We start from the raw sequence: 16,995 nt of genomic DNA on the forward strand, positions 1-16,995 counted from the left end.
TTGCTTTATGCTTTTCATTTATAGAAAAGTGTACAGAATAAATATATTTACATTCAAAGGTGCAATTTTGCAATTTGCATCTTGCTTGAAAATTTGGCAATTTGGTATGATATTCTTTAAATCAAATGTTTTCTTTAATTTCTATAGTTTTTGAATTCATAACGGATTCTGACGAAAGAGCTATGTCGCGTGTTTCTTGCATTTCTTAAATTCTTTCTAAAGTTTCATTACTATATGTTTATTAAAATTGATTTGGTGAGAAATATATAATTTCGGGATACACTCCATACATTTTATTTGAAAATCACTAATTCTCGTACAATATTTCCGTGTCTAATCGTAAAGTACGTAATTCCTAACTTCGTTAAAATGCTTGTGGCGTAAATGATATGCTATAGCATATCATTTACGCCAAATTTTTTTTTGATCACGTATCGAACTGCGAAGCATCGTCGATCACGCATCGAACTGCGAAGAACAAAGATCAACCTTGACACGCGCCTCACGTCTTCTTTAGTCCCGCCTATTTTGCCTATAAAAAGGGTACCCGATGGCACGGCAGCGTAGTAGTATGAAAAAAGATCAGCAGGAGTAGTATGAAAAAGATCAGCAGCAGGAGTATGGAAAAAATCAGCAGTGCAGCAGAATCAGCAGTGTCGGGAAGCCATATTCAACGAATAAGAACATAGAATTTCGCGAGCAATGCGTCAAAATTTTCAATCTGATTTTCAATCCTTATAAGGATTGAAAATCAGATTGAAAATTTTGACAACACAGAAAACATTGTGAGGTGAAAGTATCGTTGTAGTTGAAACATATCTATGGCCATTCTTGTCGTCCTTTACATATTTCTTCGTATTTTATTATATCAGGATGCTGTTTACTTATATGTCGATGGAAATATGACACGGTGTAAATATGCGCGGTATGATAACGCTATCTTTATGCCTTCTTCAATCAAAGTTATAATTGCATCGCAATATACTTACAACTTGTTTCTTATTGTTTCTTACTGTGAATTAAAAATTATTCGGCCTCATCGATCTTATTGTTTATAATTCTACATTATGCTTAATGTGTTCAATTCTTTTATTAGCTTAATTAAGAAAGAATAATAACGAGAATATATTGTTATTATTTCTATATTTTGCACATTTTCTGGTTAGTAAAAATTAGATAAGCTTTTGAATATCAAATATATTTATTTTCTGCTATTACAATTAGATCAGAAGGGATATTAGATCAAAAAGTTTATAAATTGAAAATAAATTCATCAATAGATATTATAATAAATAATACTTGTAAATCTTTTTATAAATTATATGATCATGATTAATTTTGAAGACATGCGTGTTGTCTGGTTATATTATATAACACAATTCTCGAGCAAATACAACTGGAAGAATTAAGAATTGACATATTTTGTTGACAATTAAAGTATTCCTTTTCGGTAATCTCTACAGAAGTTATTACACTACAATTAAGTATAAAATATGAAAAATGCACGATCAACCATTTTTATAAGAAAATAAAATAGAAATAAAATATTTATAAATGCTCTTAAATAAATCGTCGATAGTTTTATGCTTACAGAAAAATCGATAATTAAATCATAAAATCGTCTTACTTTATACACTTATAAACATAGTTTATAAATGGAAAATTTAAAATATTTACAAAATTTATTAGCGTATTTAATAAATTTCAAAAGTGTAACTTTTCTTATCTATGTGACACATAGTTTTATAAACGTATTTATAACTTATATACGTAAAACGAATTATACGTCAAGAATAATTATACGGAGAAAGACATGTCACTTCTCTCGTGTACTTCAAATTATTTGAATCATCAAAATTAAGATTGCCATTATAGTTGATTGTGATGCTACTTGAACGTCGTCATCATCATTCCATTGTCAGATTCTGGATAAACCTATATAAATAATTTGATATTTATTAAAAACACATTATCTGGTTATTGCTCTTTACACTACATATTTATTAAATTAAATGCGATTTTAAAAAAGTAAAAAATTAATTATATAAAAATATTAACAATAATATCAAAAAAACATATTGTCACCTGTTTTCATTAGTTTGGTTGGTTACCTGATGGTCCAGCTACCCAGATAGCATTTGGATATTCTGACAATGTTCGTAGGATATTTGACCGGGAAATTAATGATATTCTTAGAATATTCAAAACATATCCTGGGATATTCTCAGTATAATCTGGGAATGACCAAATGTCCGCTATTTTCTAATCCTGAGTATATACTGGCGATATTCGAAAAAAATCCTGGCCATATTCAAGGAATATTCTGGATATATATGGACAATATGCTTAGTATATGCGGAGAATATTCTAAGCATATGGGTAAGGTCACAATGTATGGATTGAATGTCTTTATATAGAATGTGCACATTATATATATATTTTTTTTAATATATATATATATATATATTAAAAGTAATGTTCTAATAATATGAAGATACTCTGAGATATATTGAAAGAATTTCTTAATATTATTATAACATCCTTAACGCGTATAACATGTTCACATTCTGTAAAAGACATTCAACCCATGCAATGTAGATATGCCGATGCATATCTAATAATAAAAATTAATTACAGTATATTTTTCTATTTATTTATATAATGTAAACATTTAAAATTTAACAATCGTTATACACTTTATATATATCGACCATCATAAAATAACATAGTATAGTTTTTCTATTAACGTTGTCATTATAAAACGATTAAAATAAATTATTATCACAATGAGCAAAATTAATGCCGCAACTAAACTTTTAAAAAAAAAAAAAAAAAAATGTTAGTAAATTAAATGTCGTTCAAAAAAAAATTACGGTATACTTGTATGATCTTAACAACTAAGTTTTTTAATTTACTTTTTTTTTATTTTTTGCGCTATTAGCGCGTTCTTTGGCGTGTGCTAGCCAAGTTTTTATTGGTGCAGCAATATCATTCTCGGTTGCACCTGTAAATCGTTTGCCGACCACATCTGGAAATTATATATTATTTAAATAAGATGTATTAATAAAAAAAAATGGTATTTGGGAAAAGCTATACAACATTATGCACAATTATATGCTAAAAATATGTATGCGGTTTTAGCCGAGAATAATTATACATAATTATATGAAATTATGCATAATTATACAAATACTAAATACTATTTTTATTTAGATTGCACATTTATGCATTATTATTCTGGGCCAAAATTGATGCATATTTGTATAATTATGCAGAATTTTTTTGTCGAGTAGTACAATGAAAAGTAGAAAACTCACACAAAATTGCTTTACAAATACGCAAGTCTGAGAAAACTTCTTTCTTTTTGCCACCAACCCAACTAAATTGTTCTGCCAAGTCGTCGGAAAACAATTTACGCATTAACTGTAGGGACATATGTTTTAATGTCTTTCCACCGGTTTGCAGAAGCTCTTTTATAACTTGACTTCTGAATTCCTTGTTTGTCAAGTTCTCCTCCAATTCCCGTAAATCGCCATCAATAGTTTTGAGAGGGAGATTTATTAGTACATTCTCTTTCTCCTCCTCTAATAGATCATCTTCAAATTTTCGATTCAATGTTGCAAATGATTCCTTCCTAATTGTTTTTATTTCCCTTTGCAAATTCTGTATATCAAACTTTATGTTAGTTAATGATCTCACGACAAAGCGTTGAAACACGTTCACACCTATAATAATTAAAAAGAAATACTTTAAAAATTGTTTCTTTAATAAAAAAAAGATACATTCTAATAAAATATAAGTTTGCTTACTTTGATTATTATTAAATATATGACTTATTGGCGAATAGTCTATCAAAGGAGATGCATTTTCTTTTTGTTGTTCGAATTCGGGAAAATCAAAAATAATATTGTCATCAATATTCAAAGTTGGTTCTGACGTTATTACATTCGTAGCTTGATTTTCAGCTGCATGAGAATGAATGTGACGTACAACGGTACCAGGACTATTTTGATTTCTTGCAAATTCCGTATTTTTTCTTGCATATTTATTCGATAATGTATCCTGCGAATTGATACTTCCGTTATTGGATGCATAACTCGGTTCATTTGGCAATTCTGTAAGGAAGCAAAAACAGAAAAAAACTTATTTCAACATAAAAAACCAGAAAGAAAAGTTTGTTTTAAGAATATAAATAATTCTCTGTACTTTTTTTCGCTGGTATGCTTTGTGAAGTACAAGGAGATTTATTGAAGACTGGTATATCATTTGTTATCTGCGGCGTTGTATCATTTATGGCCAAGCGTTGATTACCATTTTTTATCAAAACAGCTGGAAATTAAAAGGAAATATATTCATTATTTTAGGAATAATGGGAATCTTAACAAGTAATAAATAAAAGACATCTATATTTTATGTTTTTATAATACTACAAAATTGTATAGTATAACTTATGATTGAGGAATCTTGTCACGCAACTTAATAATTTCAAATAAAATTAATAATTAACCTGCGCGCGATTAGTATTTATAAAATTTCTGCATAAATCTGACGAATTTATATTTTTTACTCCAAATTATTTTATTTTACCTTTCTCTTTCTTTGCCTTGTAAATGTTAATAGGAGTCTTTGAATTGATGGTTTGAGGAGGATGGGGAAAAGGGTCTAATTGAACTTCTGTTCCATTGAATTCTTCCTCGTCGCTGCTGCTATTGCTCATTCGTGCTCTCTTTTTTCTAGATCGCTTTGACTTGTCCGCTCTTGCGTCTGAATCGTTATCAAAATCCGTTAATAATTCTGCATCTTTCAGCTTGGCCTTAGCTTTCTCATACGATGCTATAAATAAGAATTAATTATATAAATATTTTATATATATAAAAAATATAAATGCATATTAAATATTAAAGGCTTCCGTTGTTTAAAGGAATTGGCACTTTATATTGTAGTTTGCGAAACGTTATTCTATTGCAGAAATACGCACTTATCACTCGGAAACCAATGCCATAGAAAATATGTGAATATTATTTTAGCAATAAAAAATCTGCGTCAAAGAAGAAGAATGTGCAATATATTGCATAAATTATTAAGAATTTATACTTACAATCCTTGGCTATTATTTTTATAACTGGAATGTTCGTCCATAATTCCTTAGGTGGTTCCATGTTCCGAATAGCCTTTTCGTAGCGCTGTACATTTGTCAAAGTGGGCCATCGAGCCATTGACATGTCCTCATTTAACCAATTGCTTGGTATTAGTTGCAATCCATCGGAAAACTCGATGACGGCATAATAATCATGTTCCGACGGTGACATTATTTTTGGAGATCTACATTCAAATGGCATTTATATCAGTATGCAATAAAGGAAATACAGCAAAATTGTTTTTTGCAAGTGTAATTTTGACATATTTCATGACAACTTTTTGTAAAGACCATATTTGTAATTCTGATAGAGTATGTACTGCATATATTCCAATTAATGAAGAGTTGCAAGGTTGTTTATAAACGTCATCTCGATGAAGAAATTCTCGTCCTATAATTACGAAACTCTTTAGTTGCAAACAATATGCTATGTTTTCTATAAGAACAATTTTCCCACAACTTAAACCACAGCAGCAATTTGCATTGTTGCCTGCCTTTAGCGTCACATTTCCACGTCTTATACATTTGTATTGGGGGTCACTACAATGTGCAATAAGAGGTCCAGTGTTATGCTTTGATTTGAGATCAACTTTGAATTCAGTTTCCACCGAAGCCTTAATGATAACTGTGTTGTTTTCCATTTCAGCTATTCGTCGTACAATTTGCTGTAAGGGCTGATTGGGTTTTCTTACAAATCTTTTCAATGTCTGCATATAATTTTCAAATTTATATGCGCTAAAACCATCTAAAGGACCAAACTTTTCGACATCCTCGACAAGGTGTACGAGCCCGTGGACATTGTGCGAGACATTGTGATTTCCATACAATTTTGCGAAAGAAGAAACATAATGTTCTAGCAGCTGTTGTGTATATGGTAAAAGAGAGTGTAATTTTTCACAGCACATTATTCTTACAGCCACGTGCAAAGATACAAAATGATTATACAGATCAGATCGCAACTTTGATTTTAAAGCTATAGGGCCCGTGTACAACAAGAATTGGCGATATTCCGTAGCTTTCCACATTCTAGCATATCTTAGCGACTTTGGTTTTCGTCCAAATTCAATTGGAAGGCATGGTAACAACTCGTTTTCTAAGCGTGCTGATATTTGCTGCTGTATAAGAAGTCGAAGACGATATTTTAAGTCACCATATAACCATAAGTTTAACGATTTACGAGTAACTCCCAAACAAACTAGATGCATGTAATCTTCGGGTACATTCGTAACGGGGCCAAAATTTGGTATTTCCAATAGATTGCATGTAATGCCGTCTTTATGATATGATTCATCAGTTTTATTTTTAAAATCTTTATCTGTTCTTTGCGGTGCGCCAAAGCGTGGAAAACAAATTCGGTTTTTAATGTAATCTCCTTCAACTGTGCATTTTGTGCAACTTCTGTAGCCCGTATGTGATATTACGCTTAATGCAAAGGACTTTGCTGGTGTATCACATATCAGTTGAAATATATAGCAAGGGAAATGTCGACCATTGTGAATATAATTCCGTCTGAACATAATATTTTAGCTTCTTCTACTAAATCTTCAAAAAAATTATTTGCCGAGGCAGGTTTTTCTTTTCCACAATAAATTCCAACAGTGAAAACATTTCTGTACGGTATTACAGATGCTAAAATTGGCCACAGCTGATCCGGCATTGATTTCCAAAGTGGTAGTCCATCAACACTAAGTTGCAAATTAATGCAATCTGTAAGGTCCCCGGTTACCCGGGATAGTATTTTTAATATGCCACTTGTTAAACCAAGATGGAAATATATTCCTGATGGAACATCTCGTAATGTAGTTTTTTTAGGTGTTTGCAGAAGTGTCCGCGTGACTCTACAGGTAAACAGGAAAATTCAGTACATTCATGCTGTCGTAACCGTCTTAATAATTGTGATAACGCATCATGCTTGATATGATATCTAATTGCTCAATCAATAAGGAATTTTTTCATCGGCTCATTACCCTCTTGTTCTTCGTACTCTTGAAATTGTGGCAAATTAGCTACTTCATCATTGATGTCGTCTTCTTGTTCTGAAGATTCAGAATCGCTGAATTTGTAATGTATCATAGAAACTTACGAATAATATTTTTACGCGGAAATTGGCCGATCTTCTTTAATTAATTTCTCATTAATTATTGCGAAAATCGCAAAACAGTAGAGGACTTTTCTATTCGGTTTAACCCGCTCTACCTACACCCGAGAGGTGATTCAGCAATTACCGGACACCCTGTATACAATAGCTTTTTTAATAAGGTTTAATATGTACGACAGACAACTTTTTTTGATAATTAATGACGCGGAACTGTTCGCAAATAATCCGTTATTTTTATTCTTCGCTTTTAGGTGTCCTTGGCTGTTACAAGGAAAGCCGGGCAAGCAAAAGAAGACGTAAAACATGGAAGGACGACGGCGATGATCGAGACTAATGAGAGCACGTCGAGAGAAACGCTCCAGCCGCTCGAGGTCTAGCCTGGCTTGGCGCGGTGCGGCGAGACGTGAGCCGGCCCTGCTTAAAATGATAGATAGGAAATGATAGAAAATTCTGGCTTTCCTTTCCAATGGTGATTTTGAATCCCTTATTTCGTAACGCACTTACGAATTTTTACATAGGTGGCTTTAATTCAACTCTAACTGTCCCTATAATTTATCCTTATGATAATTAATATGTTATACAATAATATATACAAATAATGTAAAACATTTTTATACGTGTAGTATGTGACTCTATGTTGTTTTATATATGTATGTATGTAATATTATGTTACTTTATATACGTGTATATGTAATTCTATATTACTTTATATAAGTGTGTATATGTGATTCTATATTACTTTATATACGTGTTTGTATGTGATTCTATGTTATTTTATATACGTGTATATGTAATTCTATATTACTTTATATATGTGTGTATGTGATATGTTACTTTACATACCTGTGTATGTAACTCTATGTTACTTTATATACATGTATATGTAATTTTATATTACTTTATATACGTATATGTATGTGATTCTATATTACTTTATATATATATATATATACATATTTAAAACTGTCTTAATATATAAACCAATTATAAAGTCGAATTAGCATCTAAAGACGATAAGATAGTCATCAAATAAGAACGGTCTATATCTAGAGACTATCTATATATAGAAGGCACAATAATACACGATATAAAGCAAGAACAACTAATATGGCCTGATATGGAGAATAGAGAATGATAAACTACTTAAGCAAGTAATGGAGTGGACCAATAGGATAAGAAAAGAGAAAAAAACCTAAGTAAACAGATGGAGAAAATAAAAAAAATTAATAAGTAAAAGGAAGGGACAATTGGAATAAATAGAGATTAGGTATTGTACAACATTGTAAGACGAATTATTGCATAAACCAAAAAATATATATTTATAATTATAAAGTTTTTAAACAAGATGAGATTTATGACATATTAAATTATATATATATATATATATATATATATATATATATTGCATATACATATATGAAACACATTAATAACATTTATAAATGTTAATTTGTAGTTTATCTTTCAGAACATAAAAATTATATTTTTGATGTGTAACAAAAATAAAAAAATACAAATCAGAAAATTGGAAGTAATAAAATACTAAATGAATCTACAGGTAAACAGGAAAATTCAGTACATTCATGCTGTCGTAACCGTCTTAATAATTGTGATAACGCATCATGCTTGATATGATATCTAATTGCCCAATCAATAAGGAATTTTTTCATCGGCTCATTACCCTCTTGTTCTTCGTACTCTTGAAATTGTGGCAAATTAGCTACTTCATCATTGATGTCGTCTTCTTGTTCTGAAGATTCAGAATCGCTGAATTTGCGAACGTGAAGATATTCATATTCATATTCGTTCCATAACACTTCTGTTTCGCAATCCTTTTGTACCTGTTCCTCATTATTATTATCACTATCATTATTATCATAATGATTATCTTGAAGATTTATCTCATCATATCTGCTTTTGTTGGTTTGCAATAACTCGTCTTCTACATTTGAACTGGTCTGTGGGGAAGAATCAGTGTCATCCAATAATGCCTTCGATAACAGTTGTATCTCTTCTTGCCGAAGTCTGCGACGATGTCGATTAGAATAGGAGCTTATATTTTTCAATAAGCTTTTTCGATTCATTGTCACCTGCGCATTTACTAATTTGTATTACTCTTCATTATAATAGCCTTGTGCGAATTTATCGATATAAACTGCCACGCAAAAAATATATAATTGCCAGTAATGACAAAATACAAAATATAAATTATTAAAAAAGACCGGTGGTAAAAAACACTAAACTTTAATTGTTATTAATTTTTATATATTTTTAATAATCACACAAGAGATTCTAGAGAGTGTTAAATAGCGCTAGATTTATTTTATGTACATTTAGAATCTGTTTATATTTGGAAATGTTTATGAAAAAAGTCTGATTTCTTTGAAATATTTTAAATAATTTTAAATACTTACTAAAATATAAACAACGGAATTAAAAAGTGTACATAACAAGACTGCATATTTGCAATAGTGAGAAAGCATGATATGTAGCGAAAAATATGAAGTGCAAGTATGGGAGAGAGGATTCAATAAACACAAAAAGAACTACGAAACATATAAAGTCGAACGAATATATAGTCGTTTCTTTAAAATTATTTATGTTAAGTACTACTTAAATGAGTTCCTAAGACATCATTTCATTGATAATATAAAATAAGTAATTCTGCAGACATGAAAACAATACTTTACGAAATAGTTTTTATAGTAGTAGTATTTAATAGTCACTTCTTAAAAACGGATCTTAATACTTGTATATTTCATAGTCATGTTATTTCTTATAAGAACATTAAGCTTTTTCGTGCTTCATCTCATTAATCTAAAAAATGTTTTTTAATATCAAAGCAAATTTTATTTGTGACCGCGCGCATAGAATGTTCTATAAAATATAACCTTAATTATAAGTATCAAAAATTTTCAGAGATTTAACACTGGGAAATCTTTGATATTAGACTGAGGTTATTTCGCAATTCGGTGCATGAAAAACACGAAAAGTTGTGCTCTCAAGTCGCGTCTTACTTGAGACTTGTCGGGATGTGAAATAGGGCTTGTTCGTTTTAGCTACACTGGGGCTGCTCTGGGTCTGCTCTACACAGGACAATACAGGACAGATAAATAGTTTGTCCTGTATTATCTTGTTTAGAGTAGACCCAGAGCTGCCCCAGTGCAGCTAAAACGAACAAGCCCATAGATATATTGAAATTCAACAATAAATCTTTTGCACCGGCTAAAAGTGCAAAAAAAATATATATATATGGGTAAAATAAAAATACCTCTTTTCGCTAGGATTCCTCGCTCGACACGTAATCTAGGTGGATTGACTTCAGAAAATAGGCACGATAGACGAAAACCAAAGGCCCAAAAGTAACAAGCAAACCATTCACGACGAGCACGAGATGACAGCGATTAATGAACAATGGCTAATGTGAATGGTGGCGCGCGCCACGCGCCGGTGGGCGGCGCGACGTGCAGCACTGGCATGCAGTTTTTGCCATAAAAACGCGGACTGATTATTATAGCGTTTTTCATTGAAACTGCACTCGTGCAGTGTTTCCATAACAGCAATGTTAAAATTTGCACAAAGACAGTGTATATTTTAACATTGCTCTCATGGAAACACTGCACGAGTGCAGTCCTAATGAAAAACGCCATTAGATTCAATAGAACGTGACAACATTAATTAATGACCAATGAAAAAATGACTAATGAAAAAAAATATATATATGTATATATACATGTCCATAGGAAATTTAGAATATACTCAGAATATATTCGGAATATACTGTAAACACACTTAAAATATATATAATAAACTTTAAAAATTTTTACTTTGTACGATATCCTCAGAATATACCAATAACTCTATATACTTCGTATATATACTCAGTACATTCTCAGAATATTATTTATATATATGGCAGATTCGGTATGTATTCAGAATATACTGAGAATACAATATGCTATCTGGGTATGTCACACGTTCTCTGTGTACTTGTCAGGCCGTTCGAATGTCTATCTTCAATGTGACGATCGAAATACCATAACGGAATGTTAAAAGATATTTTGCTGCGACACATAATACATTGCACCTCAAAATCACCACTTTGTGTATAGTATTTTCCTTTCCAGCCACTCTTGTGAAATGATGTGTTAAGAAAGGACTCCAAAGAATGATCGTCCAAGTGCTTTTTTAAAAAATCATAAATACACACAACAACTTTATTACAGCAACGACATTGTAACCCACACAGCATGCAATATTGCAGTAATACTGCAGTGATATTACAATATTTCAGTAATATCACAAAGTACAATAAAATATTACAAAAATATATATATATATATATATATATATATATATATATATACCCACATAGCAAAATTTCATCCTACGGATGTCCGTGGGATGTAATGTAAAGGATTTTCAGATATCCCTGGGATGTCTGTACAAAGCCGTAGGATATCCGTAGGGCATCCGTGGGATATCCGAATGTCCGCTTTTCAGATATCCGTAGGACATCCAAAAATAAATCCCTGGGATATTCCTGGGATATCCTACATATGATTAAATTAGATCCCAACAATGTCTTCTGGATATCTTTTTTTATCCAGATAAAATCCAAATAAAATTATTGAATATAGGATGGTGTTAATAATCCGATCTTATATTCGAAATCATTTTAAAACATTCAATCAACAAAATGGTTGCGCAACATTATTTCATTAGTTGAATGAAATCATAAGAAGATTCTAAATATAAAATCGGACTATAAATACCACCCAGAAAAATATTTATTTTAAATATTTATTTAAAATGTCTTGAAAAAATATATTTTTTTAAAAGATTTAAACAGAAATTGTTTAGTTTTAAGTTAAGAAAGCAATAAAACAGTAATCTTAATAAGTAATGTTTCTCTCTTTCTTTCTCGAAAAATTTCATATTAATTATTTATATTTTAAAAAATTACGACAATCTCGCTTTAATGACACCACTATCAAGATATTGTTTTATTACTACTTTTTATTACTCCTTTAAAACTAAACAATTTTTGAAACATTTTTTCAAAATACATATTTTTTCAAATATTTTATATAGACATTTGACATGTATGTATCTTTACCTACACAACACATGGACGTCTTCGGGACGTACCACATATGTCCTCAGATGTCCATTTTATGACGTCAGTTTTTGGACGTCGAAAGGACGTCCAGAGAACGTTTTATGGACGTTCCAAAATATTGTCTACATCTTTATGAGAGATAAGATGTTTTGAAGATGTCCTGGGAACATCCATAAAATGTCCCCAGGATGTCTGTGGTACGGCCCGAGGACATCTGTGGTATGACCCAAAGACGTCCATAATAATGTCTCAAAAGACCGTTCCCAGAGAATAATGTAATTCGTAGGAACTTACACATATTTATCTTATATATACTATATTATATTATTAGTGTATTATACATATATATAATCATATATAATAAAAATATTTAATATATATATATACTTAATAAAAAGTTGAAAATAAAAAATTTTAATAATACAAAAAATTTTTAATATAATATTTTTAACATTTTAAAATAATCAATTAAAAATACAAAAATTGGATTACTTAAAAATTGCAAATTTATTTTAATAAAAATTAAATACATAACAATAATAATCAATTATAAATGTCATAAATTTTATTTAAATAAATTGAAATTAATTATATAAAAATAAACTGAATTTAATTAATTATATAAGAACTTTTATTTATGTTTTATTGAGGTTTAAAAATCAGCTATTTAAATATTATATATTTTATTTAAGAAAATTGAAGAAATAGAAATTATTTTTATAAAAATTAAATCGATTTTTAATTGGATTTATTAAAAATATGTCAATAAAAAAAAATTGTACGTTTTAAATCATGTAATAAAAATATAATATAATTTATTCAAATAAATTAAAGTTTTGTAAATAGTAAATAATTAAATAAATTAAAATAATAACAAATTACATTGATTACATTATAATTTAAAAATAAACTGTACATTTTTAATTAAGTAATAAATATATCATATATTTTATTTAAATACATGAAAATTTATTGTATAAAAACATTTTTAGTAATAATTTATTAATATTTTACAATACTTTACAATTCATTCCGTAAAAATTAAATGCATTATACAAAAATGTTGAATTTATTAACAATTTGTTTTTTTAAATAAACAATCAAAAATTAATACATTTTAACAAATAGATGTAAGTGAAATTTATAAAAATTAAATAAAATAAAATAAATAAAAATTCAGATTTTTCAAAATTTTTTATTTTTTATAATCAGAATTAATTTTTGACTACCCAGATAGCATATTGTATTCTCAGTATATTCTGAATACATACCGAATCTGCCATATATATAAATAATATTCTGAGAATGTACTGAGTATATATACGAAGTATATAGAGTTATTGGTATATTCTGAGGATATCGTACAAAGTAAAAATTTTTAAAGTTTATTATATATATTTTAAGTGTGTTTACAGTATATTCCGAATATATTCTGAGTATATTCTAAATTTCCTATGGACATGTATATATACATATATATATTTTTTTTCATTAGTCATTTTTTCATTGGTCATTAATTAATGTTGTCACGTTCTATTGAATCTAATGGCGTTTTTCATTAGGACTGCACTCGTGCAGTGTTTCCATGAGAGCAATGTTAAAATATACACTGTCTTTGTGCAAATTTTAACATTGCTGTTATGGAAACACTGCACGAGTGCAGTTTCAATGAAAAACGCTATAATAATCAGTCCGCGTTTTTATGGCAAAAACTGCATGCCAGTGCTGCACGTCGCGCCGCCCACCGGCGCGTGGCGCGCGCCACCATTCACATTAGCCATTGTTCATTAATCGCTGTCATCTCGTGCTCGTCGTGAATGGTTTGCTTGTTACTTTTGGGCCTTTGGTTTTCGTCTATCGTGCCTATTTTCTGAAGTCAATCCACCTAGATTACGTGTCGAGCGAGGAATCCTAGCGAAAAGAGGTATTTTTATTTTACCCATATATATATATTTTTTTTGCACTTTTAGCCGGTGCAAAAGATTTATTGTTGAATTTCAATATATCTATGGGCTTGGTCGTTTTAGCTGCACTGGGGCAGCTCTGGGTCTACTCTAAACAAGATAATACAGGACAAACTATTTATCTGTCCTGTATTGTCCTGTGTAGAGCAGACCCAGAGCAGCCCCAGTGTAGCTAAAACGAACAAGCCCTATTTCACATCCCGACAAGTCTCAAGTAAGACGCGACTTGAGAGCACAACTTTTCGTGTTTTTCATGCACCGAATTGCGAAATAACCTCAGTCTAATATCAAAGATTTCCCAGTGTTAAATCTCTGAAAATTTTTGATACTTATAATTAAGGTTATATTTTATAGAACATTCTATGCGCGCGGTCACAAATAAAATTTGCTTTGATATTAAAAAACATTTTTTAGATTAATGAGATGAAGCACGAAAAAGCTTAATGTTCTTATAAGAAATAACATGACTATGAAATATACAAGTATTAAGATCCGTTTTTAAGAAGTGACTATTAAATACTACTACTATAAAAACTATTTCGTAAAGTATTGTTTTCATGTCTGCAGAATTACTTATTTTATATTATCAATGAAATGATGTCTTAGGAACTCATTTAAGTAGTACTTAACATAAATAATTTTAAAGAAACGACTATATATTCGTTCGACTTTATATGTTTCGTAGTTCTTTTTGTGTTTATTGAATCCTCTCTCCCATACTTGCACTTCATATTTTTCGCTACATATCATGCTTTCTCACTATTGCAAATATGCAGTCTTGTTATGTACACTTTTTAATTCCGTTGTTTATATTTTAGTAAGTATTTAAAATTATTTAAAATATTTCAAAGAAATCAGACTTTTTTCATAAACATTTCCAAATATAAACAGATTCTAAATGTACATAAAATAAATCTAGCGCTATTTAACACTCTCTAGAATCTCTTGTGTGATTATTAAAAATATATAAAAATTAATAACAATTAAAGTTTAGTGTTTTTTACCACCGGTCTTTTTTAATAATTTATATTTTGTATTTTGTCATTACTGGCAATTATATATTTTTTGCGTGGCAGTTTATATCGATAAATTCGCACAAGGCTATTATAATGAAGAGTAATACAAATTAGTAAATGCGCAGGTGACAATGAATCGAAAAAGCTTATTGAAAAATATAAGCTCCTATTCTAATCGACATCGTCGCAGACTTCGGCAAGAAGAGATACAACTGTTATCGAAGGCATTATTGGATGACACTGATTCTTCCCCACAGACCAGTTCAAATGTAGAAGACGAGTTATTGCAAACCAACAAAAGCAGATATGATGAGATAAATCTTCAAGATAATCATTATGATAATAATGATAGTGATAATAATAATGAGGAACAGGTACAAAAGGATTGCGAAACAGAAGTGTTATGGAACGAATATGAATATGAATATCTTCACGTTCGCAAATTCAGCGATTCTGAATCTTCAGAACAAGAAGACGACATCAATGATGAAGTAGCTAATTTGCCACAATTTCAAGAGTACGAAGAACAAGAGGGTAATGAGCCGATAAAAAAATTCCTTATTGATTGGGCAATTAGATATCATATCAAGCATGATGCGTTATCACAATTATTAAGACGGTTACGACAGCATGAATGTACTGAATTTTCCTGTTTACCTGTAGATTCATTTAGTATTTTATTACTTCCAATTTTCTGATTTGTATTTTTTTATTTTTGTTACACATCAAAAATATAATTTTTATGTTCTGAAAGATAAACTACAAATTAACATTTATAAATGTTATTAATGTGTTTCATATATGTATATGCAATATATATATATATATATATATATATATATATATATAATTTAATATGTCATAAATCTCATCTTGTTTAAAAACTTTATAATTATAAATATATATTTTTTGGTTTATGCAATAATTCGTCTTACAATGTTGTACAATACCTAATCTCTATTTATTCCAATTGTCCCTTCCTTTTACTTATTAATTTTTTTTATTTTCTCCATCTGTTTACTTAGGTTTTTTTCTCTTTTCTTATCCTATTGGTCCACTCCATTACTTGCTTAAGTAGTTTATCATTCTCTATTCTCCATATCAGGCCATATTAGTTGTTCTTGCTTTATATCGTGTATTATTGTGCCTTCTATATATACACTCACCCGAAAAAAAGCGGTACACTGAAAATGTGGGAAAAATTCATCAAATTTCAACTGACGATAACTTTGTAAATAATAAAGATAGAAAGTTTTATAAAATATGGAAATAAAGCTAAAAATCTCTACTTTAAGAATCAATTTATTTCAATGTTGCAAAATAAATTTATTGAAAATGGCGGATGACAAAGCGCGAGCATGCAAAATTGAAAAATAATGGTTCGAGTTTGCGACGGTGCACGGTATAAACAAAAAATTGTAGCTTATTGGGATCAAAAGCGTACGAAAGTACAGAGTCTCCTCTTTAAAATGCTTTTTTATGCATCTCGATACGATGATTTTTCGCTGAGAGATTCGCATTTGAAGTAAGAATCTGCCTTTTTCTTCAAATGCGAATCTCTCGGCGAAAAATCATCGTATCGAGATGCATAAAAAAGCATTTTAAAGAGGAGACTCTGTACTTTCGTACGCTTTTGATCCCAATAAGCTACAATTTTT

General features: G+C 29.8%; 2 protein-coding genes across 4 annotated transcripts; both read right to left on the reverse strand.

The window, feature by feature from the left end:
• Positions 1–2,868: 2,868 nt before the first annotated feature.
• Positions 2,869–10,800, reverse strand: LOC137000205 (uncharacterized). Of its 3 annotated transcripts, XM_067356173.1 has the most exons (7): positions 10,507–10,800; positions 5,099–9,325; positions 4,588–4,833; positions 4,207–4,329; positions 3,810–4,115; positions 3,318–3,725; positions 2,869–3,028 (listed from the first exon to the last, which is right to left on the reverse strand). In XM_067356173.1, exons 2-7 carry the CDS (start codon positions 5,337–5,339, stop codon positions 2,907–2,909), a joined length of 1,446 nt encoding a protein of 481 aa, XP_067212274.1. In that variant the 5' UTR covers positions 5,340–9,325; positions 10,507–10,800; the 3' UTR covers positions 2,869–2,906. The 3 variants fall into 3 exon arrangements, with proteins under 3 accessions (XP_067212274.1, XP_067212268.1, XP_067212262.1); XM_067356167.1 differs by having other exon boundaries at positions 3,318–4,115; positions 5,099–5,322; XM_067356161.1 differs by having other exon boundaries at positions 3,318–4,115.
• LOC136997292 (KIN17-like protein) lies at positions 7,070–9,319 on the reverse strand. The gene is made up of 2 exons (XM_067347884.1): positions 8,917–9,319; positions 7,070–7,173 (listed from the first exon to the last, which is right to left on the reverse strand). The coding sequence occupies exons 1-2, from the start codon at positions 9,317–9,319 to the stop codon at positions 7,070–7,072; spliced, it is 507 nt and encodes a 168-aa protein (XP_067203985.1).
• Positions 10,801–16,995: the final 6,195 nt, after the last annotated feature.

Source organism: Linepithema humile, chromosome 1, assembly GCF_040581485.1.
Source record: "Linepithema humile isolate Giens D197 chromosome 1, Lhum_UNIL_v1.0, whole genome shotgun sequence".
Taxonomy (NCBI): Eukaryota; Metazoa; Arthropoda; class Insecta; order Hymenoptera; family Formicidae; genus Linepithema; species Linepithema humile.